Source organism: Canis aureus, chromosome 23 (assembly GCF_053574225.1).
Source record: "Canis aureus isolate CA01 chromosome 23, VMU_Caureus_v.1.0, whole genome shotgun sequence".
Classification (NCBI taxonomy): Eukaryota; Metazoa; Chordata; class Mammalia; order Carnivora; family Canidae; genus Canis; species Canis aureus.
The window spans coordinates 8,808,094-8,834,700 of NC_135633.1; the positions used below are offsets into that span (position 1 = coordinate 8,808,094).

Sequence of the window (26,607 nt, forward strand, 5' to 3'; positions counted from 1 at the left end):
TCCCTCTCAGCTTCTCACCTCACACCAGAACCCCCTCTGCAACACGTGGACACGGTTTTCCACATCCTGCTTGATTACTCTCAGGAACAGGAGGCTCACGCCTTTGCAAAAGGTCCCACCCACTCTTTCGCAGGTCTCATGTTCAGCATGTTTTCTTTCCTAACACATGAATGGTTGCCATGGTGGGTAGAGAATGAAAATTAGAAGACCAACTTCCAACTACAGTGCAAGTATGGTCCTCTGGAACCTGCTGCTTTTTCTAAGTATTTCCCATGCCAAAAATATCTAGTTTCTACAAATATTTCTATTATGTTTTGGATTTTGAACTCTTAGCCTTCCTGGTTACCCTTTCCTAAACAAACCTCTGCCAGATTCTGAACCCTTTAAAGCCTACCACCGAGAACAAAGCAGGCACTGCCTACCTCACAGTTACTCTATTGCTTCCTACATGACCATTCTATCAATCCAGGTGAGGGTTAAGCTTATACGGAGCTCTCTAAAACGTGGGAAACTCTTAGGGTCTCAGAGCCTAAAGCCTAGCAGGTGGCAGCACCAAAAGGGAAGAGATCTGGATCTCGAAGGCTAAGGGCTCAAGCTTCCCCAAATTGGCTGTACTCTTTAGCAGCTGTATGGCCTAGGACAGGTGACTTCTCTCATTTCCACTGGGGAAACCTGGCTTGCCAAAGGCTGGACTCCCACTGACTTCTCTCTCAATTTGCACATCCATAAAATGGGGATAATAACATGTTATAGGCCCTCTAGGATTTCTCTAAGAATTCAAAGAGATAATACCTGAAAAGGGCCTGTGCCATGTGGAAAAACACTCTATGAATAATGGCTCCCATTAGTACTATTAATAATTACTATTACTGGGATGCCTGAGTGGCTCGGCGGTTAAGCCTTTGCTCAGGGTGTGATCCTGGAATTCCAGGACTCCCTGCATGGGACCTGCTTCTCCCTCTGTCTCTGCCTCTCTCTCTCCCTCTCTCTCTTTCCTCTCTGTGTATTCTCATGAATAAATAAAATTTTTTATTATTTTTTTGAATAAATAAAATCTTAAAAAAAAAAAAAGAATGGATTCACGCAAAGGCACAGAGGTATAAGAGCTTGGGGCCATTCGGGGATCCCTGGGTGGTGCAGGGGTTTGGCGCCTGCCTTTGGCCCAGGGCACGATCCTGGAGACCCGGGATCGAGTATCGAGTCCCACGTCGGGCTCCCGGTGCATGGAGCCTGCTTCTCCCTCTGCCTGTGTGTCTGCCTCTCTCTCTCTCTGTGTGACTATCATAAATAAATCAAAATTTGAAAAAAAAAAAAAAAAAAGAGCTTGGGGCCATGAGAAAATGCTCATGGTCCAGGACTAGTATGTAAATTAGGGAGAAGGGCGGGCAGTGAAGAGGAGATGAAAGGGAATGAGGCTGGGCAAGCAGATCCCTCATTAGCGGCCCAGATGTAAAGGAGGGCCTACTATGCACCATGCTGTGCTCGGAACAAGAGACCCACAGTAAGACAGACTAGGTCTGTGCCTCCACAACACTTACACTCCAGGGTGAGGACCACGGAGGGCCTTGTATGCCATGCTGGGCACTAGAGGGGGTAGGATGTGGCAGGCCATACTTTCCAGAAATGACCATAGCAACATCCCCGACCCCCACGGGCTCTTCTTCCTTGCCACCTTTCCACTGAGGGAGGACATCTATGTTCGCTTCTTTCCTCTTGAATCTGGAGGGCTAGGGCTGCTCTGACCAGTACAGTCTGGTAAAAGCGACTCCCAAGAGTAGTGCATAAAAGGTGATGCGGCTTTGCTTTGCTTCATCGTACCACCTGCCCTTGGAGCCTTAAATATCCAGGGGAAAAAGTCTGCCAATCATGTCGTGAGGAAGCTACGCCACATGGAGAGGCCGTGTTTGTCCTAACCTTCAAGTCTCCCCAGCCCAAGTGTTAGATGTACGAGGGAATGGGCTTCGGAACAGCATGGATCTCCACTATCAATCGGCTCCAGCCCTGGAGGCCTCGCAGCTGAGACTCCAGACACCATGGAGCAGAGGCAAGCTATCCCACTGGCCCTTGCAGCAATTCCTCATGCAGAGACCCCAGGAGCATCATAAAATAGTGGTTTCAGGCAGCTAGATTCTGGAGGCATTTGTCTTATAGCAACAGAAACTTACACACTAAATCTCCCCAGCAGGCAACCTGGGGCCACTGAGGAGTTCCAAGCAGGTGACAGTGTAGCCAGATATGGGCTCTAGAAAGATTTTTCTCACTCAAGTGTAGCATGGCTGTGTTGGATGGGCCTTGGGGTCAGAGGTAAGGAAAGCCACCAAGGGATGTGGGGGGGGACACGGGAGCCGTGAGCCTAGAGAGGACCACGGCATGGGATACTGCAGAGAGAATCCACCACGCTTAGCGACCGGTGTTCCAGAAATGAGGAACTGAAGAGCCTGAGATTCTTTGTGGGTTCTGGCTTTGTGGAAGGGAATGGATGTGGAAACACAGGAGGAGAAACAGGGTCGGGGGGAAGAAGAGGAGTCAGAGTTCCAACGTGTTTGCACGGCTCCTGTGAAAGGCCTGGAACACCGGGGCTGTGTTCCTGTTCTGTGGTCGGGCTGTGTGCCGCGGAGTCTGGGCTCCCGAATTCACCAGCTCTGTGACCTTGGGCGTGCTGCCGATGCCCTTTAAGGTCCCACCTCCTCATCGGGGGGATGGGAAGAAGAGCGCACGGACTAAAGAGAGGGTGAAATGAGGTAAAGCATACAAAGTGCTGCACACAGCACCTGGCATTCGGAAATGCTCCGTGAGTGGCAGTTGCTCTTGTTATCACAATGATCGTGATTATTTTCTTAAAATAGATTTTATTTACTTATTTGAGAGAGCATACGCAAGGGAGAAGCAGAGGGAAAAGGAGAAGCAGACTCCTTGCTGAGCAGGGAGCCAGACGCGGGACTCGATCCTAGGACCCTGGGATCATGATATGAGCCAAAGGCAGACCTGAGCCACGCCGGTGACCCGCAATGATCATGATTTTTTTTTTTTTAAAGATTTTATTTATTTATTCATGAGAGACAGACACACAGAGAGAGAAAGAGAGACGCAGAAACACAGGCAGAGGGAGAAGCAGGCTCCATGCAGGGAACCTGACGTGGGACTCGATCCCGGGTCTCCAGGATCAGGCCCTGAGCCGAAAGCGGCGCTAAACCACTGAGCCACCCGGGCTGCCCAATGATCATGGTTATTAACTGTTACGCGTACTTGGCCATTTTCTGCAGGGCAGTAAATGAAAGCTGTTCCCAGGGAACCTCATACACGTCTCTGGCGAGCGGTTTGTTCAACCGTAAAGTCCACGTCAACTTCTAAAATAGCTACACCGCCTGCCAAGGAGGAAAGCGTGTGAGCTGTCCCTCATCTCGGTCTCCCTTCCTCTTCCCAACTCAATGGTTGAGTGGTTTTAATTAACAACTCCCACAGAGTAAGGCAAAAGTCCCTCGATTAATAAAGCTCTACCTTGCCGTGCGTGGTTCTGAGGCCTCCGGGTGGTGTGGGCTTTGTAATCGTGTTTTGTTTGGGGTCACAGCAGGCGGGGGGGGGGGGGGGGGGGCGGAGGGCTGCAGGAGGAGGATTTCCTTGGAGGAATTCAGGTATCACACTGACAAGGGCTGGAAACTGGAGGTGAGTGAAATGCCCATCTGTGCCCACACCTAAAAAGTCCGCTAAATCTTCCCGCAAAACCGACTCCAGGTCTGGACCTTCCTGCCTCTGCCCAGCTCCTTAGGTCTCCCTTTCCAGTGTGCACAGAACCAGTCTGCACAGGCACCTGGCAAATGTTGACACGAGTTTTTCCAATGCTTCAGTAGAGGCCTGAGACATTGAAAAGAAATGAAACTCGTAATAATGCTTCTGGAAGCAAAGAAAGGGATCTGCCTTTGCCCCTGCCCCAGCCAGCTCCATGGTTCTCGCTCCAGCACTCGCCAAGTATTTGCAAGTCCCCATGCAACTCGGCCCTCTGAGCCTGACCCTTCTTCTTCCTTTTTTAAAGATTTATTTATTTGACAGAGAGCGAGTGAGCATGCACAAACGGGGGGGTGGTAGGTAGTGGGAGAGGAAGAACCAGGCTCCCCATGGAGCAGGGAGCCCAATGTGGGGCTCCATCCCAGGACCCTGAGATCATGACCTGAGCCGAAGGCAGGTGCTTAACCGACTGACCCACCCAGGCACCCCTGAGCCTGACCCTTCTGAACCCCATCTCCCATCTCTCTTTCTCGTTCCCTGAAATAGCACAGGGTGGGTATTCGGGGCTTGCCCTGCCCCTGGGGCACCCATGCTCCTTTTTCGGTCTTGCTTCCCATCTGATCATCTGATCAGAGAGTGGGATCTAGCCACTACCAAAGCCATGCTGCAGGGTTCTTGGAACAAGGGCTTTGAATTCAGCCCTTTCAAATACCTGGTTCCAGGAGTTACTACCCATGCAATCTGTTCAAGAAATTTAACCTCCCTGAGCTTGGGCTCCGTCACTGTAAAAAGAGGATGAAAAACAGACCCTCTCTCTCAAAGAACTGATGTGAAGAATGAGTGAGACAATGCACGGAAAGAACTCAGCTCAGAGCCCAGCACATCAAAGAGCCGCAGAGCGAGTCCAGCTTCAGGAACTCACGCACCGGCACCGCCGCTGCGGGACCAGCAGAAGGACTGGTAGTGGCAGGCCCCAGAGGCGACTCCTCTGGCCGCCCCCTTCTCTGCAGAGCCAACACCACGTTTACTCTGTCCCATGCTGCTGACAACTTGAGTTGACTTTACCCAACTTCACTGTCCACGTATGTGAGATTTCTCATTTCAAAACAGAGGACTGGGCGGTCACGGGCTCCAAGCTCTGGGACCTGGGAGCGGGACGGGGTGAGGCAGCAGAGAACCAAGACGCCCTCTGTCCCTTGTCCGAAGATCGAGAAGTGAATGGGGGCTTGATTTAGGGCTGGAAGACTCTGGAGACACACCTGACCCTCTCCTTCATCTTGGAATTTTATTCTGCTTTGGTGGGGGGGATGTCTCAAAAATTTTCAGCTCTCCAGAAGCATCCTTGCCAGGGCATCTGCCTCACTCCACAGTGATTTCAGGACTTTTTAAAGATTTTATTTATTTATTCATGAGAGACACAGAGAAAGAGGCAGAGGGAGGAGAAGCAGGCTCCATGCAGGGAGCCGGACCTGGGACCTGATGCTGGATCTCTAAGATCATGCCCCGGGCCAAAGGCGGTGCTAAACCACTGAGCCTCCCGGGCTGCCCTGATTTCAGGATTAAGAGGAAAGGTCAAACCCTCCATTTCTCAGGGAGATTTTTTTTTTCCAAGATTTTATTTATTTTTTTCATGAGAGACACACACACACACAGAGGCAGAGACACAGGCAGAGGGAGAAGCAGGCTCCATGCAGGGAGCCCGATGTGGGATTCTATCCTGGGAATCTGGGATCACACCCTGAGCCAAAGGCAGACGCTCAACCACTAAGCCACCAAGGCGTCCCTGGGAATTTTTTTTTTTTTTTTTTTTTTTTTTTTTTACCCTGGGGATTCCAGAAGGGATGCACTGATTCTTCCAAGGCATGCACAGACTCTTGATTTGTGGTCATACCCCAGGCAGGACGCGTTAGTCTCGAGTCCTCACAGATGTTTCTACAACTGATGTGTTGCTGTCTCTGGGCCACAGGTAGCTGCCTCCGGCCCCCAGATGACTCACCCCCACTGATCCTACAAGGCCTGCTTGCAGACCATGCTGCTTAGTTTCCACGTCAACCTGGACCATCATACCAGATATCGAGGCAAACACCAGACTAGACGTTGCTCTAAAGGTACTTTTTAGAGGAGGATTAACATGGAAACCAATATAGACTTCCAGGAAAGCAGATTACCCTCCATAGCAGTGGTGTGCTTCATCGAAGCAGTTGAAAAAAAGAGAGGAAAAAAAAAAAAAGGCTGATATTCCCCAAGAAGGAGGAATTTCTGCGTCTAGACATCCTGTGGACTTGAACTGCCACACCAACTTTTTTTTGTGGAGGACACTAATACACAGATCAACTCTGACACAGCGAGCTGAAATGTGATCACTGCTCTCAAGAATAAGAAACGAAAAAAAAAAAAAAGGAAAGGCAGGAGATCATCTTAGCAAGAATATTCTCAGTAGGAGAAAAAAAATGAGTGAGGCAGATAAATGCAACTAGTCTGAGAAGACTAAAGGGAACCACCATCCCGTGTGTCAAACATTTTACACACAGTCTCTCTCTTTCCTTCCCACCACACACCTAAATGGTAGGCTGCCACCTAACAGATGGGAAGAGGCGCAGAGAATGAAGCGACCGCCCTGAGGTCACACAACTGGCAAGCAAAGAACATGAAGTCAGGTCCTCGGAGTCCAAAGCCTGAAGTTTCTTCCATCATACCATGCCTCCAGAGCAGCAGGATGCGAGGATCGTGAATTCCCAAGAAAACTTCAGTTTCTTATCTTGATCTGAGTAAAGGCACATATGGCTTTTTTTTTTTTTTTTTTTTTTTTTTTTTGAGTCTTTCAACATGGGTTTACTGACTCAGGGCCAAAATACTCCCAACCTCTCATCCAAATGTTTCTTTTCATATTCACCTCAACTCGAACTTCGTATTCTCCAACCTCACCATCATAAATCTATTGAGCCACTCTGTAGCTGCTGGCCCTTGAAAACTAACTAGGAAGGGTATTTTCAGGGATCTATATGCTTATGATAAAAATAAACATGGACTGGGTTCTCTAGACCTAGAGAGCTGTACCAAAGCTTAACAGGAAAACTAGGGGACCTTGGGGTCTCTGACACCTCGATGCTCTCCATTCAAGGTACGTTAGGGGCTTGCAGACCAGTGCACTTCGGCAAGGAGGGTGCATCATCCCGAAGGATGCAGGACCGAATAACCAACCACAGCAAAGCAACAAAGGTGCCAAAATCACTCTGAGATCCCAGCACACAGAGGGAAAGAAACAGTAAGATATGAGGCCATCTTTTTCATCTCTTCCATGGGCTTAAAACAATTAAGTAACAATATCCTCTTGTGTCTTCGTTTTCCTTAATTGTAAAATGAAAATATCATGTAAAGCCTGAGTCTGGGGGATAACGTAAGATACTCAGCATTCAGAGAGAGAGAGAGAGAGCAATACGTGTCAGCCCCTACCCTATCCCCTGTCATCTACTGAGAGCTTCGGAGTTGGAACACGTTTTTCCTGTAAGTACCCCTCGGTCCATGTGAGTTCATGGGTCCCAGGTTTACCCTGAGAAGGGCCTACAGTGATCAAAAGGGAGTCCCCCAAATACAGAGTACCCAATAGTCCAGGCCTGAGAACAAATCCTGCTGGGCATACGCCAGAGCACAGCCAGGGAAGGAGGTGGAACTTGCTCAAGATTTGTCAACTTGAGGGATCCATGGGTGGCTCAGCGGTTTGGTGCCTGCCTTTGGCCCATGGCGCGATTCCGGAGTCCCAGGATCAATTCCCACATGGGGCTCCCTGCATGGAGCCTGCTTCTCCCTCTGCCTGTGTCTCTGCCCCCCCCCCCCTCTCTTTCTCTCTGTGTGTGTCTCTCATGAACGAATAAATAAAATCTTAAAAAAAAAAAAAAGATTTGTCAACTTGAGAAAAATGCAGAGTCTCTTCGTAGCGCTGATGAATGGACCCCAGGTGGAAGTTCCCTTGGTTAAGCACCTGGGGCCAATCTGAGTAATACCCAGAAGCTGCTGTAGGTTTTGTTGATGCTGCTTACCAACGAAGGGCCTTGTGAAGGGCGGGAAGTCTATTCCGACCAGACAGCAGATAGTCCAGGTGGTGGGAAGGAAAGGAAGGAGCACCTTGCTCGGCCTGATTCATCACAGCACAGTGCTCTAACCTGACACGCGGGCTGTCGGCTGGAGTGTTTAGGGGTAGTGACATTTCCCACATGAGCATCAGTTATGGTCCTGCCCCAAACCCCATGCATCAAGAGGTCTCCCTGGGATTTGAGGATACGGAAAGATGGAAGAGAATGAAACACAGTGAACACTTTTACCCTGCACCAGACACTGAACTAGGTATTATATGTACATCGTATCCCACTGAACCTCACCAACATCATCCCTAAGAGGATGATCCGGAAGGATTCACAATGCCCAGACACCATACCAGCATTCCTCGTGCGTTACCTCATTCGATCCATGGCAGGCAGCTCCTGGGCATGACTATTCTCATTTGCAGATGAGAAAAGCTGCCTTCCCCAAGGATAAGGTGAGAACATAAAGGACCCCTACAGGGCCTGCTCCATTCTCAGATCCTACTAGGAGCCCCCACACTTTGCTTCTCGATGCTAGCACAAATCACCACTTGCCTTGGGTTAGAATTAAGTGTTGACCAACGGGGCAACCTCCCCCACTGGGCCCTGAGCTATTTCAGGGCAAGGATTGGAAGGCTATGGGGTTGGAGTTTTCTTAAAACCCCTAGAGGTGCATTCTGTAGGCTGCCTTGTACTCTGCTTAAACACTCAGCCAGGGGCGCCTGGGTGGTTCAGCGGTTGAGCAACTGCCTTTGGCTCAGGGTGTGACCCTGGGGTCCTGGGATCGAGTCCCACATTGGGCTCCCTGCAGGGAGCCTGCTTCTCCCTTTGCCTGTGTCTCTGCCTCTCTCTGTGTATCTCACATTAAAAAAATTAATAAAATTAAAAAAAAATCATTTAAAACACTCAGCCAGCCCTGATTTGGAGCTGGCTTGGAGCTAGCTTGGAGCTGGCTTGGGGACTGATGCAATGTGAGGGCCCTGGGTGGGTGCCCACATGCAAGAGGGAATTCTGGGATGGAGGGTATTAAGGACAAATGTCAACTTTTTCCCAGCCACTTCCAGCACAGGCTCAAACCTAGAAGTCGCCCTGGCGCCTTCACACCCTTTGCCCAACCACATCAGGCTGATTTCAACGTGAAACTCTTGGGCCCTTCTGCACGTCTCTTGCCACAGCCTCGGCCATACCCAGAGCCGTATCACTGCTCTCTGGACTCTCACAGCTTCTGACCAGAGCCCAGCAATTCCTGTCTTCAATCTCTAACCCATCATAAAAACACTTGGGGCGTCTGGCTGGCTCAGCCATTAAGCATCTACCTTTGGCTCAGGTCATGATCCTGGGGTCCTGGGATTGAGCCCCACATCGGGCTCCCTGCTCAGTGAGGAGTCTGCTTCTCCTTCTCCCTGTACCCCTCCACCCCACTTGTGCTCTCAAATAAATAAAAAATATTAAAAAAAAAAAAAACAACAACACACCCATGCCCATATGTCTTCATGCCCTTGCTCTGGACTTTGGTCTGCTGCTTGTTTATCCTTTAAGACCCAGCTCACATGTCCTGAAGGTGCTGCAGCTGCTGGGTGCCATGGTAGTGAACATCCTCTGGGTCCTCTGCTCGAGGACCCACATCTAAGGGTGCTGGAGCCAGGCACAGCATCCAGGCAGGACCGCACAGCCCACGCTCTGCCTGCCGCCCCTACCTCCCAGTCCTCTCTGCATCCCCCATGAGTGGTCCCCACAGAGCTCACTGCTTCCCTGCTGGGTCTCGAGGGCTCTCCATCTAATGACGTATGCACTTCCCTGTGCCATGAGCCTCCCTCTGTGACAGCAGGATCCAGGGGACTGGGTCTTGCTCATTTCTCTTGACCTCAGAGCCTTTAGCATAGTCTCTAATCCATAAACAAATCCAATAAACACATTTAAATAGAATTTTACTGTCTTTTACCTAGAGGCACCTCGGAAGGCAGGCCTAAGGGGGCTTTCGTTTCCAACTTGACGAAAGCCCATGCTTTGGGACCCGTGCTGGTAAGAGTGACAGAGCAGGTGGTCAGAGCCCCTTCAAGGACCCTTCAAGGAGGCCTGAGGTATGGCTTTCTCCTCCCAAAGCACCCTGTTTTATTCCCTTTTCCCTCTCCTTTCCTGCAGAAAGGTGTAGGGAGGGGAGCGAGGGGAGTGAGGGGGAAGGTAGGAAGGGATTCAAATCCCAAAGCAAGCTAGGAAATTCTCAAGAAGTCAGGGCCTGGTTTCCTGAGAAGACAAGACATGTCCCCCCCTCCCCTCTCTTCCCCATAAATTATGAGGCCAACATTTGTTATTAGTTATGAGTGGAGGTCTCGGCTGCCCATGCCGAAGCTGGACCACACGTCATTTCATGGAGCTGTTCCCAGTAAATCTTTCTTAAATCCTGGTCTCTGCCCCCTCCATCTATCGTCACCCACAGTGGCTGAAGTAGGCTCAGGAATTCTGGGGACTTTCTCCACTTTCAGGCTGTTGTCGGCTCGACTGTTCTTTCTTCTCTGATAAAACTGCCTACCCAGCTGCCAATAAGGGCTGATAGATTTCCCACACTCAGTAAATCAAGAGGGTCGACCATGGATGGAAGGAGGACCCAGCTAAAGCCTCCCCGGCCCTCAGGGACAACTGATCTTGGTAGCCAGGGCCATCCATCCATCAAAGCGCCCACGTCAGATGACCTCACAACCAGGCAGGGGAAGCTGTCACTTGTTCTGCAACACTTGGGGAAATTAATCCTGCCCCCTGCACGACACTCTGTGCTCGCTTACTCTGAAGAGAGCTTCTTATGAAACAGGGGCCACTGTACTTGCCCGGGATATTTAACACCAGGGAAAATATCAGACAGGGCAAAGGGATTTATGGTTTCTGTGAATTCATACACCATTAAGACCTGTCAGCGAGGAAATGCTGAGGGAAGCAGAGAAGAATGAAAAGACCCCAACACTGGGACCTGGCCCAGCTCCGTCGACAGCCTACTGGGCTACTCTGGGCTTGTGGCTTCATGCTGGAGCTCCGCTGATGGTTTATAAGTGGGTGTGTGTCCGTGTGCATGTGGAGGCACGTGCACGTTAAGAGGATGGTGGTGCATGGGGAACAAGGGACTTGCCCAAGGTCTGTCTACGGAGCTGAGTCTACATTTCCAAGACAGCAAGACACTTTGAACCCCAGCAGAACCTGCCCAGGGGCTGACCGGCAACCTGGTCTTGCTGTGCCTTCTAAGGACCTTATGAATCGGCAAGATCGTTGCAGAGGGATCAACCCAGAGAAACAAGAGCCCGTCCTTTCCACATCCCAGAGGCTCCTGCCATACCCTGCGACGACCCAGGGCCTTTCAGGACAGCCTCACCTAAACTCATTTGTCTTGGCTCCAGGGTGCATTTTGGCTCCAAGGGGTATTTTGGCTTCCTCTCCTATCACTTTGCCAGGAACAACAGCCTAGCAAGGTCACTTCAGGTCTGGTCTGGACAGACCATGAGAACCATTTACCAGATAAGAAAGAGCCTTTCACGATACTGGTGCTGTCTTTTTGACTCATGGCCCCGTCTGCTGTGATCTACGCTGGCCTGGAGAGAAATATCTCCCACTTCTGTCCATGACGGTCATTGAGGAAGGAAGAGGAGAACAGGACCTCCACCTCCACAATCCCCCAGCGTGTGCCCTCGTGTGGTGGGCGGTCTCCTTTTCCTGTACCGTCAAGGTCCAGCTCACTGTGATGGAGGTGGCCAGAGGTGTGGAATGACAGCACAAGATAGGGCCAAGGAGAGGACAGATGCCAAGGCTGGGCCTGAAGTTCAAGGGGCTTTGATCTCAAGCCACTCCTCCAGGGCCATGGGACTGGGCTCACACTGCTGACGGCCCGGTGTAGCATTCACTCAACGAGCACTTACTGACTACTTACTATTGAACAGGCATCGTGCCGACTGATGAAGATACAGGAACATCTACGACAGATCTGACTTTCACCTTTAAGAGCTTGTAACAGGTATGGGTTCTGTACTTTCTTCACAATCGACACACTGAAACAGTCTAAAAAATACTTTGGGGGCGTCTGGGTAGTTCAGCCAGTGAAGCATCCGCCTTCGGCTCAGGTCATGACCCCAGGGTCCTGGGATCAAGTCCCACGTCGGGCTCCCTGTTCAGCAGGGAGTCTGCTTCTCCCTTTCCCTCTCCCTCTCCCCTCTGTGCTCCCTCGTGCTTGCTTGCTCACTCTCAAATAAATAAAATCTTTAAAAACATAAAAAAATAGAATAAAAAATATATTTTGTGTCTTGTTTGATTTGATACACATACACACATTTATAGTAATTCTGAGGTAGTATTATCAGCTCTATTACGGATAAGTTCAGAGGAAAGAACCACCGCCTGAGCTTAGACAGGAATCATGGAAAGCTTCTGGGAAGAGGTGACGGGGCAGTAATGATGGAAAAAGCAATCTAAACGCAGGTGTTGCGTGTGCAAATGATGTATGCAAGCATGGAACCCCTGTTACAGATTACGCGTGTGGCTCTGTAACTCCTGCCAATTCATATGTTTGTATGTTGTTCACATGTTGGATTACGCCTGGGGGGTAAGTGGGTTTAATGAGGTCACGGAAAGGGTGGAGCCCTCAGGATGGGGTTTGTGTCCTTATAAGAGGAGGAGGACACTGCAAAGCCTCCTCTGCTGCCACGTGAGGACAGAGCGAGCCAGGAAGGGGGCTCACCAGAACCCACGCAGGCTGGCCCTCCGATCTGGGACTGAGAGCCTCCAGGGCTGTGAGAAATACATGTCTGTGGCTTAAGCCCCCGGCCTGTGGTGTTTTGCTCGAGCAGCCTGAACTAAGACACACTCTGATGTATTTATGGAGCTCTGAGCGATCCAGCAGGGGTGGGCGCCTCTCCTCCTGAAGCGAGAGCCCCAGCAGGTGCCAGTGCACAGGCACTATCTGTTGATGGAGAAATCCCTGACACCTAAACGGGGAAGACCGCGGCCGTCACGAAGCCAGCTCGGAGGACCACCCAGCTCACAGCCCCGCATTCTCTCCCACGCTGCACTCCAGGTCAAGCCACATTGGAAAGCAAACCAACTGCTACATGTGCCCCTTCCTCTGCCCCGGGGAACACCAGCCCTCAGTCCTGAGCCAACAGAAGACAAGAATTAAACAGCCCTCACAACCACAGCATCGCATCTCACGCTGGCCACTAGATGGGGCATGCATCACACTAAAAAGACACCAGGGGTGAAGCAGATTTTTCTCCAAGTTGTGTAGATAGAATCACTGAGTTTCACAGCTGGTGGGGGCAAGGCTCCACAAGCCCCAGGTCCTGCGAGGGTGGTGGAGCACAGACATTCATCAAATACCTACTTGTAAGTCTCTGAGTTCAGAAAAGTAAGGGGCACTGCCTGCCTTCCAGGAGCTTCACCTTTGGGGGAAGACAGAGAGACAGACACAGACTGCGAAACACACAGACAGAGGTAACTCTGGCTGGGGACTTCAGGAGCACATCATGGAGGAGGTGTTTCTTTTATTATTATGTTTTTGGAGGTGTTTATTTTTTCAGATCAGTCAGATGGGCTCGAGGGGAAAGGAACACCATCATGGAGAAAGAGCCACGTCCTGAAGCACCAAGCGTTACACATGCAGGACACAGCCTTTGGTACTGATCAGAGCAGTGATGAGCATGGGGCACGTGAGGTGGGATGTGGCCAGCGCTAAGGCAGGGCGGGCAGATGATGAAAAGACCATAAAGAGCCTCCCACGTTCAGTTGAGATCTGTTCCCACCAGAAATGGGAAGCCATCAAAGGTTCTTGGAAAAATTTCTGACATTAAATTTAAATGATCATTTTTCCCCCCCTAGGAAGGGATGTATGCTTTGGAACAGGATACAAGTCAGTGCCTCCTTTGAAAAGAAAAAAAAAAAATCATCTTTCCAAACATATGGATGCTAAGTCTGTCCCTTTAATTTTATTCTATACCATATGGCACTTTGAATTTTTAGAAGATCAGTAAATGGATTGACTTCACAGATCAAAACTTAGCAAGAGACATCTTCGTCTGTTATTTTAATTTCTTTTCCATTAAGTACAGCCAAAGCCCGATTTATCAGTCTAATAAAAGGAAGTGGTGAGGTCCGGCGACAACTTGTGAAGTACTCAGACATGCCTAGGGCATACCAAATGCAATGGAAGAGTTTAATAAATACCCACTCAAAAAGACAAAGGGCATTTGCTATTAGGTTCTTAGCAAAACTCAACAGAAATAAAGTAATTTCAGCCCCATCTTAGGGAGAACTGAACGATGCACACGGGTGCACTTGCACACGTAGCCAGTGGAGACAATGAACTAGAGACGGGGGAAAAAACAGCTGCTAAATACCAAGCTGGGGTCCAATGTATCATTTAAACTAAAAAAAACAAAAACAAAAACAAAAACAAAAAAACACCAAGGTCATAGGTTTTCAGAAACTAGAATTTAACTTCCACGTCAGGCACTCTAAATAAACTCACTGTAAACTTTCACAAAAACTTTCCTTAAAGTGTCCCCAAAGGGATTTATGTATTACTCATACATCAAGGCTGTTCCCACTAAGCCAAACAAGCATCTGGATGAAAACTTTAATCATCTCACTGTTTTCAAGTGTCTGGATGTTTGAGGTTGATAAGACATCTAGACCGTGTCTGAAACTCTGTGTCTTCATCAGATACCTGCCATTAATCAGATACAACCTCAGAGAGAAAGATCTAATTGTGGAAGGTTAAAGACCGTATTAATTGCAGCGCTGCAAGGCTCAGGGGCAGTGAAGTGATGCACCGAATGTCGCGGCGCTTGCAAGGGGCAGAGCAGGGCTCCAGCTTGGTTCGACGTCTCAGTCTGTTTTCTTTCCACCACATCAACTGCTTCAGGGGTAGGACTTAACTCAGCAGATCTCCCCAAGCACAGAAGAGCCCAGTCCTTCAAGGACTACGTGTTGTCGTGTGTATAAGAGGAAGAAGAAATGAGCACGAAGGGCATTAAAGCTGCCCTGGACCCAGTATATGAAGGGAAACGGGTAACTTGGCCCCAAAGCAGAAACTCGCATGCATTTCCATGGAGTGTTCCAGAGTGTTACAACTCAACGGAGCATTCGATACGATCTGGGCTTCCGCCCTCCTCATCTTGAAGAAGTTCTTACATTAAAAGAAATGGGGAAGAAAAACCAGACCAGAGTTCTCCAATTTCAATAATTGGGTGGTTTGCTTACATTTCTGTACTTTTATCTACACTTGCTCTGAGCATATCTCACTTGCTAAAAGTGTACGGCTTCCCGAGGCAGGAACTGCAATGTAAACACTTGTGCTGTTTCCCTGGGATAAAGGCTCACCGTTGAGGCGCTAACTGGGACGTCCCGGGATGCCGCTAAGGTTCCGCGGACAGCGTTTCAACGTCTCCACCTTGTGGAAACTGTCAATACTGCATCAAGACCAGACCCCACCTATTAAGGGTTAAGACTGGCTTGACAATAAAATCAACTCTTACAAAAAAATTAAAAAATAAAATAAAAAAATAAAAATAAAGCAACTCTTACAGGATCACACACACACACACACCACACACACACAAAATCTCAAAATAGCTCAAAAATACTTCGGGAGCATAGTACAGTGGGAATTGATGGTGATAATCTTGAGGCCATGCTGGATACCAAAAGTCTTCCAGATAATAATAAAAAGGTTAAAGTACAATGCAGTTTGAGTTTAGTAACAGGTATATGTGATTATGGTTTGTGCTTATAGAAAACCAGAAACACAGGGACGCCTGGGTGGCTCAGCAGTTGAGCGTCTGCCTTCAGCTCAGGGCATGATCCCGGGATCCTGGGATCGAGTCCCGCATCAGGCTCCCTGCATGGAGCCTGCTTCTCCCTCTGCCTGTGTCTCTGCCTCTCTGTCATTCATGAATAAATACATAAAATCTTAAAAAAAATAATAATAAATAAAATAAAGGACCAGCATCATAGATTTGTTTCCACAAGTCACTCTGGCTGCTGGTGGAGCCTTGCTAGGACCCCTCGGCTGGTCACCGGCGAAAGCCTGGCCTGCAGCCCGCGTCTGGTGACTCGCAGCCCAGAAGGGTCCCCTCCGCCCCACACGGCCTCTGACAGAACAGAAAGTGAAGTAGACAGCTTGATCTCCGTCGGAGAACTTTAAACAAAGCCCTACAAAAGAGGAACCAGCTGCCGAGCCTCCGCGCGCCCCGCGGAAGAGAGCGCGGCCCAGCCCGGGTACTCACCCGCTTGTGATGTCGTCCGTGCGGATGTTCTTGCTCAGGACGTCCCCGTCACTCATGTAGCCGGGGGCGTCCATGCGGATGCCTTCCAGGTCCATCTCCTCGGCGGCCTTGTCGGACACGTCCACGTGGCACACGCTGCTTCCCCTGGAGGCCAGCTGCCTCCTCAGAGGGGCAGAGTACACGTAGCGGCCCGACTCGGTGTTGATGAACCGGCTGGCGTTGGCTCGAGGTGGGTACCCGTTGCCCATAGAGGGGGCGTCGCCCGCCTGGAGCCGAGGGCTGGACTGGCCGAGTCTCCAGGACAGGGGGGTGGGTCTGCCCGTCAAGCTGAGGATGCTGCGCCCGCTTATCTCCGTGGTGACGTTGGTGTCAAATGTGGTTTCCAACGTGCTGAAAACATAAAACCGGCCTTGGCTTAGACCCCCACGGGCTTCGTATCCTTTGCGGTTTACAGGCTCTTGAAATTCTTTTTGGAATTATGAACTATTTCCCATCTACAAAATAGGATCAAATAACAGCCACGCATGTACCACGCGGCGTGTGTCCTCTGTGAAAAACGCAAAGATGCTGGTGCACATCTGCGGAACACTGCCAAGGCCAGCAGAGACTTTCCCCCTCAGACATGGTACGAGATAACCCACTACCAGTTTCTTTGATTAAATGGTCTTAACTATTGGAGCCCAAGAAAGACAAGAGAAAATGATGAAACGACAACGAGAGGCCCTAAAGTCCCCAAGGGCGTGCATGTTCTCAGACACTGTGTCGCAGCTCCCGCTTCTACTCCGGAGCTCCCAGTGTCACCTGTCACACGCTCAGCTCCCTCTGGACCAAGCAGGTGGGAAGAACCCTGATTTCCTAACTCTAAGCAAAATTTCCTCCACTCTTTGGCTTCTCCCCCATTTTATCCTAAAGGACAAATACACTCTGAGGGTAAAAGGCTGGGAGAGTAGTCAATACCCCGGCTTGAGGTCCACTGAGGATGCCTGAATTACAAGCACCCGCATCTGCCAGGAGACTGAGCTCATCCCTGGCCCTTGGAAACCCTCCCGTACCCACTCTTTCCGGCCCTGCAGCTCTTGTGGTACAAGCACGCTGGTCGGTGTACCTCCAAAGAGCGTGCTGGGGTCTCCCAACTGAGTAGAGACGGTATTTCCTGCAGAAAAACCACTGAAGGTCCCCCCACTGTCATCATCACCATCCTAGCCCATCCCAAGAAAGCCATTGAACAGTTACATCCCCCAGCAAGTCACTTTTGGTGATTAGGGTGGAGAGAGGATGTTTCGTCCTCCAAAGAGGATCACAGAGGCACAGGGTCCAGTGGGTGGCTCCATGCCATCACATACCTAAAGGTTTGGTGGGGAGGGGCCACCACAGTACCACCCCCTAAGTGTACCATCCTCCGGAAGAACGAGTTTGGTGCCTCAACTGTTTTTGTTTCCCTTCGATCCTAGAAACGGCCTTCCTATCCTCCTACTTAGGGGACCCCCAAGGTTCAGGCCCGTCTTCTTTAAGACAGAACTCACAGTCCTTCATCCCGATTTGCCAAAGCTGCCGGGAGTGCGGAAGCCCTGCTGTCCCCTTGCTCTCTTCGTTTATCAAAGAGACTGAAATCGGACACACACAGGAGACACCCTGGGAGTTCACTGGGATAACCAGGACTTCGCCTTCATTATCAAAGCCCAACACCAACCGTAAAGCTTGGTTCTGCCAAAATCCACCAAGGGGTGTCTGAGGGTTGCATCCTCTTCAGCTTCTTGCTCAACCATGAAAACAACCTGATGAATGTTTCCAATGTAATCCTAGATTTCATCCAACTAAATCATAGTTTAAACACAATCGTAGGTTCTTATAAATATTTCCTTACGTGATCTACACGCGGGCATGACTAACAACATTACAGAGTGTTGTGTATCAGAGGACTCGGTAGGAATTTAAGTTATTTGCTTTATCACGCAGGTCAAATACAGTTCACCTGCTCATTTGAACAGCACACTACAGGCTTGGAAAATGCAAGGAAAGCGAAACTTAAATGGAACCGGTCTACAATATCTACCGTCGAGCGGATTAATCACCTTCTGCTTTGGGGAGGAACTAGTCTACACTAATTTTTGCTCCTGACAGTTCTCTTCTGCACGTCGTATGGCATTCTCTGTGAGTTCCAGCACATCTGGGGATCAAAGGTATCTACTCCATTATTAGCCAAACCGCCCTGCTAGTGGCATGCACACACACGGGAGAAGCTGCGTGAAAACCAGGCAGCCTGCAATTTGGCGAAGAAATTCACGCTTTCGGTACCTGTGTGTGACCTGAGTCCCCCGTAAACTAGACATGGTCTCCTCCAAATTCTGCCGCAGGTCAGCGATGTTCTTCACCGTTCGCAGACGCCGAGCCTCAGGATCTTCCCCTGGAAAGAGGAGGGTCAAGACTTTAAATTCTCTGATTGATCATGAGCTCCATGAAACGCAGTGTGTTCCAGGCTCAGGGCCTGGCTCACTGTGGGCGCTTAAGGATTTGAGAATGAATGGGAGGATGGACGACCAAGTGAGTTGTTAAATCTAAGAAGTCTTTCTTCTCCTTCCAGGTCTCTCCTGAAGTAGGTAACGTCTAGCTTGTAGGAGAAGCAAGGCACCTAGTCTGGGGTACATTTTTGAACCGTCTCCAATAAAGGAACACATGTAAGTTAGGTCTAAGCACTCCCTGCGAATCATTTCCTGCCCTTGCCAAAGTGTGGGTGAGGCATTTTATTTGCTCACCCATTGGTGATAACACACTGTTATCTACTAGCCCTACTTCATGACTGGGATGTGCACAGTGGCTGAAAGATCTTTATTTCCTAGTCACAAGTATTTCTACAGAGAGAGGCTTGCCTCTTCCTGTTAGATTTACTGTGTCACCTCAAATTCTGGTTCCTCTGAATCACTGGCTGTGTGATTGTGGGGAAGGTGCTGACCCTCTCCGTGCTTCAGATTCCATGGTACTAAAATGAGGACAGCAAGAGTACCCAGCTCATAGGGCAGCTGTGGGGACTCGATGGGAGAGGGCCTGGGGAGCCCCTGAGCACAGCGCCCACCTCGAGCACCAACTCATACCAGCTGCTGCTGCGGAGCGGGAAGCCAGCAAGAAGGCCGAAGGCTTTTCTTCAGAGGGGACAAGAGACTTCCATTCTCTGGGCAAGATTTTCCACAGGACACCTGGCCAGGTGGAGGCTGAGCTGGCCCAAGTGTTCCCAGCAGAAACAGGCCACACACAAGCTAGGAAACCATGTGCCCTCAAGAGTCACCTGCTCTGGGTTCACTGGCTCTTGTGCTTTGTTTGGGCTTAGATGGCGCAGAGGAGATGGGGAGTAAGTATAAGAATGATGAAAGGAAGCAGGTACCTTTCCCTCGGAGTAATTCCAAGGAGGGCCAAGAAGACCACAGAACCATAGTCAATGCTCTTTAAAAGCCTGTGACTGGGAAGCCTACGTGGCTCAGCCGTTGAGCATCTGCCTTCGGCTCAGGGCGGGATCCAGGATCGAGTCCCACATCGGGCTTCTTGCAGGGAGCCTGCTTCTCCCTCTGCCTGTGTCTCTGCCCAACCCCCCATGAATAAATAAATAAAATCTTTAAAAAAAAAAAAAAAAGCCCGTGACTATCTCAAGCGTCGAGCAACATTTTGAAAGAAACTTCCGCGTCAAACGCAGTACACAGGGGCAGTGGCGAGTGGGAGTTACATCAGATGCTAAGTAAAACTCCCAGCGGTTGTCATTAATAAGGCAACAGGCAGCTAAGAAACGTCATAGAACCGACTTCCTTCCTGAGACGGAACAGCTTCCATAGGGTTGTTCTCGACACGGTGGTGCCTGGAGGCTGGCTGATGGACCGAACAATACGTGTGTGATTTTATGGAGGAAATTTGTTCTAGCCAACTCTCTTGTCCTTGCAAATGCCAAGTGGTTTCAATTTTCTCCCCCTTTTGAACCAAGAGAAAGTTGCAAGGCATTTTTCTCTTATCTGGAAAGTGGTCCAGCTAGCATTTCCCACCCGATTATTTAGAAATACATCTACGTGTGTGTTTTGAAATGAAAGCAGGGATGAATGTCTACTTACCTTCCCCGTGTGGCCCTGGAAAAATGTACCTGTGTCCGTCTCCTGGGGCCATCAGGTAAGTATCGTTTGCTGACAGTTCGGCCGCATCCTAGCTACGGCCAAAGGCCGAAAAGGTATTGAGCCTTTGGACAGCTCTAGCCTCCGCAGCACACATGTATTTACCAAAGCTAAATCTAGGCACACGCTTTCAAATTAATGTGTTAACTTAATCACATACCAAAGTATCATAATTATACTTATTTCTCCAAGTCTCTCCTAATTGACATGTCTGCCCGCTAACTCTCCTTTAGACATTCAAAGATCTTCGAGATGGGATGGTATCTCACCCTTACTCTTAGTAACCGTCACACAAATCCATAGATGCCTGAGACGTATTTATTGTCTAAAAATGTGTGGTCAGCGCAGAGTCAAAGATAAAGCACAGACTCTCTGCATTTCAACAGATAAAGGCCTGAATCCTGGCACTGCTGCTGATTAGCCACTTGACTTTGAGTAAGTCACTTATCTTTCTGAATGCCATCTGTAAAATGGGAACAAAAACCTTCCCTGAAAGGGTCGGTTGGAGGATCAAATGAAGATGCATATGATATGCCTGGCACAAAATGATATACCCGGCTTGTTGGACTTGAGTTTCCTGTTTCCCTCGGGCCAGGGGTAGGGTGCGGGGGGTTCTGCTGGGAAATGTCTGCTCCCCTCAGAGCTCTACACACACCAGATTCCAAGAGCAAAGCAGATAAGGCAAACCAGTAACACACCTGCCTTGCTTAGGTGATGGCATCCTGTTGTCAATTGTGCCTCCTTAGACGATGTGAGACTCCCCTACCAACTCACAGCCTGAACAAAATAAAAACACAGCCGTGCTCCGATGGAAATAGAGGCCACTTCTGCTCATACACAGAGATCTGGAGCTATTCCGTGTCTCTCTGTGGCTCTCCCATATCTGCAAGGTCAGCCCTCCCTTAGGCCACTGGCCGTGATGGATACAACGCCCCATTCTAATCACGTAGGCCTGAATTTGGAGGATGTCAGGGTGTTATAAGATGAACCTGGGAGGAACCTGTCTGAAGGAAGAAGCCGTTGTATGACAAAAGATGGAAATTATCCATGGGCTACAGGAAGATGGCTTATATCCAGTGATTAGAAAGGAAGGAATAAAGAATTCTGTTACTAAAGTCAACAAAAAAGTGGAAGGGCTGCCTCATGAAGAAATAACCTCCTGTCACAAATATTCAGGCAGAGACTGAAAGACATTTTTCATCAGTGACGGACAGAAGGGATCCATGGACCAGATAATAAACAGGTGTGCGCGCTCCCTTCTAACCTCACGACCCAAGATGCAGGGCTCAGCTGTAACGCACAGCACCATGTAGATGACAGAGCACCATGGGGAAACATGGAAATCCATCTGATTCCCCACCTTAGGAGGGGAAGAACAGAGCAATTGGTCAAATAGTCTCCTAAATGTTCATTTCCTTTTTTTCCGTTTTCTTTTTTTGAGAGAGAATGTGAGTGGGGGCAGGGGAGAAGAAGGAGGAGAGAAAGACTATTAAGCAGGCTCCACGTGCTCAGCGCAGAGCCTAAAACAGGGCTCGATCTCAGCACCATGAGACACGACCTGAGCCCAAATCAAGAGTCAGATGCTCAACCCACGGAGTCATCCAAACGCCCCCTGAATGTTTGCAAATAAACCTACTACTCATTGTCATTTCCAGGGATCAGCTGTGGATAAGTTAATTTAACCTTGTCCTACTATTCATGGTCTCCATAAAATAATTCCCAGTACAGTCACACATGTGATTTCTACTGCTTCAGTGCAGACAGGCTACTCTGATTCCGATCAGAAAAAGAGAGAGAGAGAGAGAGAGAGAGAGAGAGAGAGAGAAAGAAAGAAAGGAAAAAGGAAAAACAAAATTCCCAGCAGCAACCCATGCCACCAGACTTCATAGAAAGCAGAGTGCTTGATCAGGCAAGACTGGCTGCACAGATCTGTCCCCCAAACCAACTGCAGCACCTCAGGTTCTCTGTGCAACTCCTTGGCCGCACAGGCCTGTTGCAGAGGAGACACATGGAGAAAGAGAAAAACTGGTGAAAGATCACAGGCTGTAATCTGTCACTCTGAAATATAAGTGTGATGTGGAATGTTCTCTGGCTGATGCTTCTGCTTTTCAAATGTGAATTTTGCCGAGCCTCAGCGTCTGACACGAATCCCCGCTACTCCGCGGGACACACATCTGATACATGCCGGGCTCTGGGAGCACTGGCCCAGCTCCTTTGATGTGTGCACATAAGAACACGGTCTGGAATGCGTGCGGAGACCTGAGCAGTCGCCGAACGCCACGCCCTGCTCGTAGCGGGGCTTTTGCTGGACTATTCATGTCCTCAGATGCAAGGGAGCTACAAAGCTTGGAGAGAAGGAAGCGCAAAATCAATCCCAAATGTGGGGCCCTGAGCCACTTGCAAGATGGATCACTTGTAAATGGCTTGCAAAGTTGGCCCCGTCACTGTGCCCGGCCGGCAGAACCAGAAGGAAACAGTTAAATCGCTCAGATCCTCTGAAATGAATACTCGGAGTTAATGGTGAGATGGGTATGATTCCATCACGTGGGCTGCAGACCAATTCCCCAGCTGTAATGTGGCTATTAAAATGGTGTGGTCATGGGTATTTAGTCTAATAAGTGGATTTTAAACATGGATTCAATTTTTAACCCAACTCTGGAAGTGGTAAGATATGCGAGGAATAACACAACCTCTGCTAAATATGTGGTTTACCACTTACTTCCCTGATTAGAAGTTGCTGGAACAGAGGGTACAGAGCTGGGGACCAGGGAAGACAGAGGAGGTGGTAACTCAAAATGTGCCACAGTAGGAATGAGGACATGTTAACTTTTCTCCTTTAAGACTGTGACAGTGTAAGGTTAATAAATCGATACCTGTGGAGGTCACTACATGATAACTGTGGAGTTTATGTTTTCCCATGATACCCCTAAAATCAGCATCATCTAGGTTATACTTAAGTAAAATTTAGATTTGCTTGTTTCTTTTTTTGGTAAAATAGGCATGCTGTATTCTTCTTTCCGATTAATGGAGGAAGCCAAGAATGCATTTTCAATCAGCGCTTCCACACGAGAAAGAAAAAAAAAAAAAAAAAAGACAGTATTTTATAGTTCTAGATCCTGTTTGAAAGTGACTTTATCTGAGGAGTAAACAAGGAGGTTCAAGATCTTTAAAAAAAATTTTTTTTTAAGATTTTATTTATTTATTTGAAAGAGAGAGAGACAGAGCACAAGCCAGGTGAGAGGCAGAAGGAGAAGCAGACTCCTGATGTGGGGCTCGATCCCGGGACCCTGGGATCATGACCCGAGCCAAAGGCAGATGCTTAGCCTACTGCACCACCCAGGCAAACAAGAAAACAAGAAAATTCAAGGTTAAGTGTCACAGCAGCCCAGATGCCCTATGCACATGAACAAAATAGAATAGATATTAGGGATCCCTGGGTGGCACAGCGGTTTGGCGCCTGCCTTTGGCCCAGGGCACGATCCTGGAGACCCAGGATCGAATCCCACGTCGGGCTCCGTGCATGGAGCCTGCTTCTCCCTCTGCCTGTGTCTCTGCCTCTCTCTCTCTCTCTCTCTCTGTGTGTGACTATCATAAATAAATAAAAATTAAAAAAAAATAGAATAGATATTAAAATAGGATTTTCTAATCAGTAAGAGACTTATTTGCAATTCTGGGGACAAGGGAGTGGATTGTGTGAGAGAGGATAGGGCAAAAAAGAAGAGAAGGAAAATAATAAAAAAAAAAAAGAGAGAGAGAAAAAGAAAAGTTTGTTTGGCTCATCCATCAATGCAACAGTAAACGAACTTCGAATCAAGCTGGGTCCGTGCCCTCCAGCAGGTGGTCACACGGGAGGTCCCATCACCAGCAGACACAGACTTTCTGGGGCTCCATACTCACCAGTGAGTTCTTCCAAAGCAGGCTGTCCACTCTTGGTGTAGTGGCTGGGCTCCATGCTTACACCCGCGGAGCTGGATTCAGCAGTAACATTCCCTTCGGTGTCCGTCTGGGACCTTCACACATAAGCGAAAGCAGACACACTTGTCACGAGCAGTAGCTACCCCATCTGGACCACCGTGCTCTGACCACAGCACCCACCATCACTCCCTTCAACAAGAAGCTTTAGAACAGAGCAGACCAGCAGACTAACTCTAAATAATTCATCAGTGCACGTGGCGCTATGTCCCAGAAACAGAGAGAGCCACCGAACTGTAAAAGATGAAATATTCATTGCCCAAATGGAGGGTCTGCAATCCTTCACCGGGGATTGCTCCTCTGAATCCCCATCAGGGAGCCAGGTCTAGCCAGAAAAACGCTGGAGAGTACCGTGTGGTTTGGATCATTTAACCTCTGCCAAAGAGCAACTTCTAAGTACTCAGCAATGCCAGCAAGTCAAGCATAAAGATGACTCCATTAACAGCCCTGCGGCCCTCCCCAGATCTTCCTGACATGGCTCTCTCTGAAAAGGTGACTATAAAACCAGTCAGGAGTGGGTGCCAAGCAGGTGTGTTTGCCCTCTGCGTCTCTGATTCAGGGCTCAGATCTTCTGAGATGAAAGGTCTCATTGATCATTATTTCAACACTTGACTGAAATCTGTACTTCCCCAGACCTTCTCCGTGCCCTTGTTTGTCGAGCAAATCAAGGCAACCGCCTCGTGCAATGCGTTCTTGCCACAACTACCTCTGCTGACTTGGGCACGGCATGCAAATGTGTGGTTACACTCAGATGCATGACCCTGGGTGAAGCATTATTAATTCATTAGCATCCTGCACTCATTCGGCCAGATTTCACTCTCTATGAAGAAAGCGTTTGCCAAGAATGTGAACTGTCTTAAATGTGGGGGATGTACTGAGAAACCTCAAGTCATCCATCCCGCCCCGCCTTACTGCCTTCCAAAGGAAGCCATGGGTTCCAAGTTCCTGCAGTCTCCACCTTTGAGGATTTCTGGACCCCCAACTGCTCCTCTTGACCCACCCCTGCTGCCCCGGCCAGAGTCCAGGCTCTCGCCACCTCCGCCCCGCAAGCACTGCATAAGCAGGTTCACTGCCTCCAGCCTGGAGGTGGCAAGTGGCAGCCGCGGTTTGGAACCAACCCACAGATTCCTCCTCTCAGTGTAGTATTTTAAGATGCTTTGAATTCATGTCCACATTTTAAAATGGGGAGATTTTGCAAGAAATATCTGGGCTTCTGCCTCTTTCTTTCTTTCTTTCTTTCTTTCTTTCTTTCTTTCTTTCTTTCTTTCCTTTCTTTCTTCCTTTCTTCCTTTCCTTTCTTTCTTCTTAAAATTTATTTATGATAGACATAGAGGCAGAGACACAGGAGGAAGGAGAAGCAGGCTCCATGCCGGGAGCCCGACATGGGACTCGATCCTAGGACTCCAGGATCGTGCCCTGGGCCAAAGGCAGGCACCAAACCACTGAGCCACCCAGGGATCCCCCTTTCTCTGCTTTCACTTTCAGGACGAACAAGAGTTTTTCCCAACCGACATTCTTGCAGGGTGACACCTGCTGGTTGGTGCCCAGTGATGGCTGCTTCCCCCAGAGAGCCCAGGGCTCCCTCTGCCAGCCCCTTTACCCCAAGCCGCTCATTTATACTACACCTTTTGGGTCTGAATCGGGCATCTGATCTGGGACCTCTACTCTAGACTGTTCGTAGGTCTGGTCTACTTCCCACACCATCCTCCACGGATCTGATGATACTGATGTGATCACATCACTCTGATCAAAGGCCTCTCGGATAGTTTCCATGGCCTACAGAGGAAGCCCTTAAGTCCTTACTGTGGGGGACACTGTCCCACATGGGCACGTCTTCCTTCACCTCCAGCCCTGTCTCCTGCCACTCCTGCCCTTACGCAGAGCCCTGCCCTACGTTCCAACGGCGTCTTCTCTCTGTTGAGATCACATCATGCCCTGAGCAGGTTTGTCTTTGTAGTGATTGTGACCTGTGCCCGAAGACTCTTTTTCATCCTGCTCCCTCACTTTGCTCCTAATCTCCCTTGAACACGCGGTTCCCATGTCACGGAGGCCAGGAAGCCTCCCCGGACTGCGCTAGCTGGTTGCTCCACCTTGTGTTTCTACAGCGCTCGTACTCGCCTGCTGCCGATCTATCACAACGGGACCCAGCTGATACACCTTTCCTCGCCCAGAGAGCTCTCTGAAAGCAAAGACTGGCTTTTTCGATGTGTATGTACAAGAACTCGAGCTGATCAAGTTCACACGTAGAGCAGACACTTAGGCCGGCGTGGAAAACGGACAAATGAGAAATGTTTAAGTCTAGGGACGCCTGGGTGGCTCAGTGGTCGAGCGTCTGCCTTCGGCTCAGGGAGTGACCCTGGGGTCCTGGGATCGAGTCCCGCATCAGGCTCCTGCAGGCAGCCTGCTTCTCCCTCTGCCTGTGTCTCTGCC

At 49.4% G+C, this 26,607-nt stretch overlaps 1 protein-coding gene across 7 annotated transcripts in view; it reads right to left on the reverse strand.

Moving 5' to 3' along the window:
* NAV2 (neuron navigator 2) overlaps nt 1-26,607 on the reverse strand; it is a 726,136-nt gene that overhangs the window by 147,018 nt on the left and 552,511 nt on the right. For all 7 annotated transcript variants that reach the window (XM_077866218.1, XM_077866214.1, XM_077866215.1 and 4 more), the window contains 3 exons: nt 24,103-24,215; nt 18,356-18,464; nt 16,061-16,450 (listed from right to left, as the gene is read on the reverse strand). In XM_077866218.1, the coding sequence (XP_077722344.1) occupies nt 16,061-16,450; nt 18,356-18,464; nt 24,103-24,215 (612 nt within the window). The remainder of the gene's footprint in view (nt 1-16,060; nt 16,451-18,355; nt 18,465-24,102; nt 24,216-26,607) is intronic.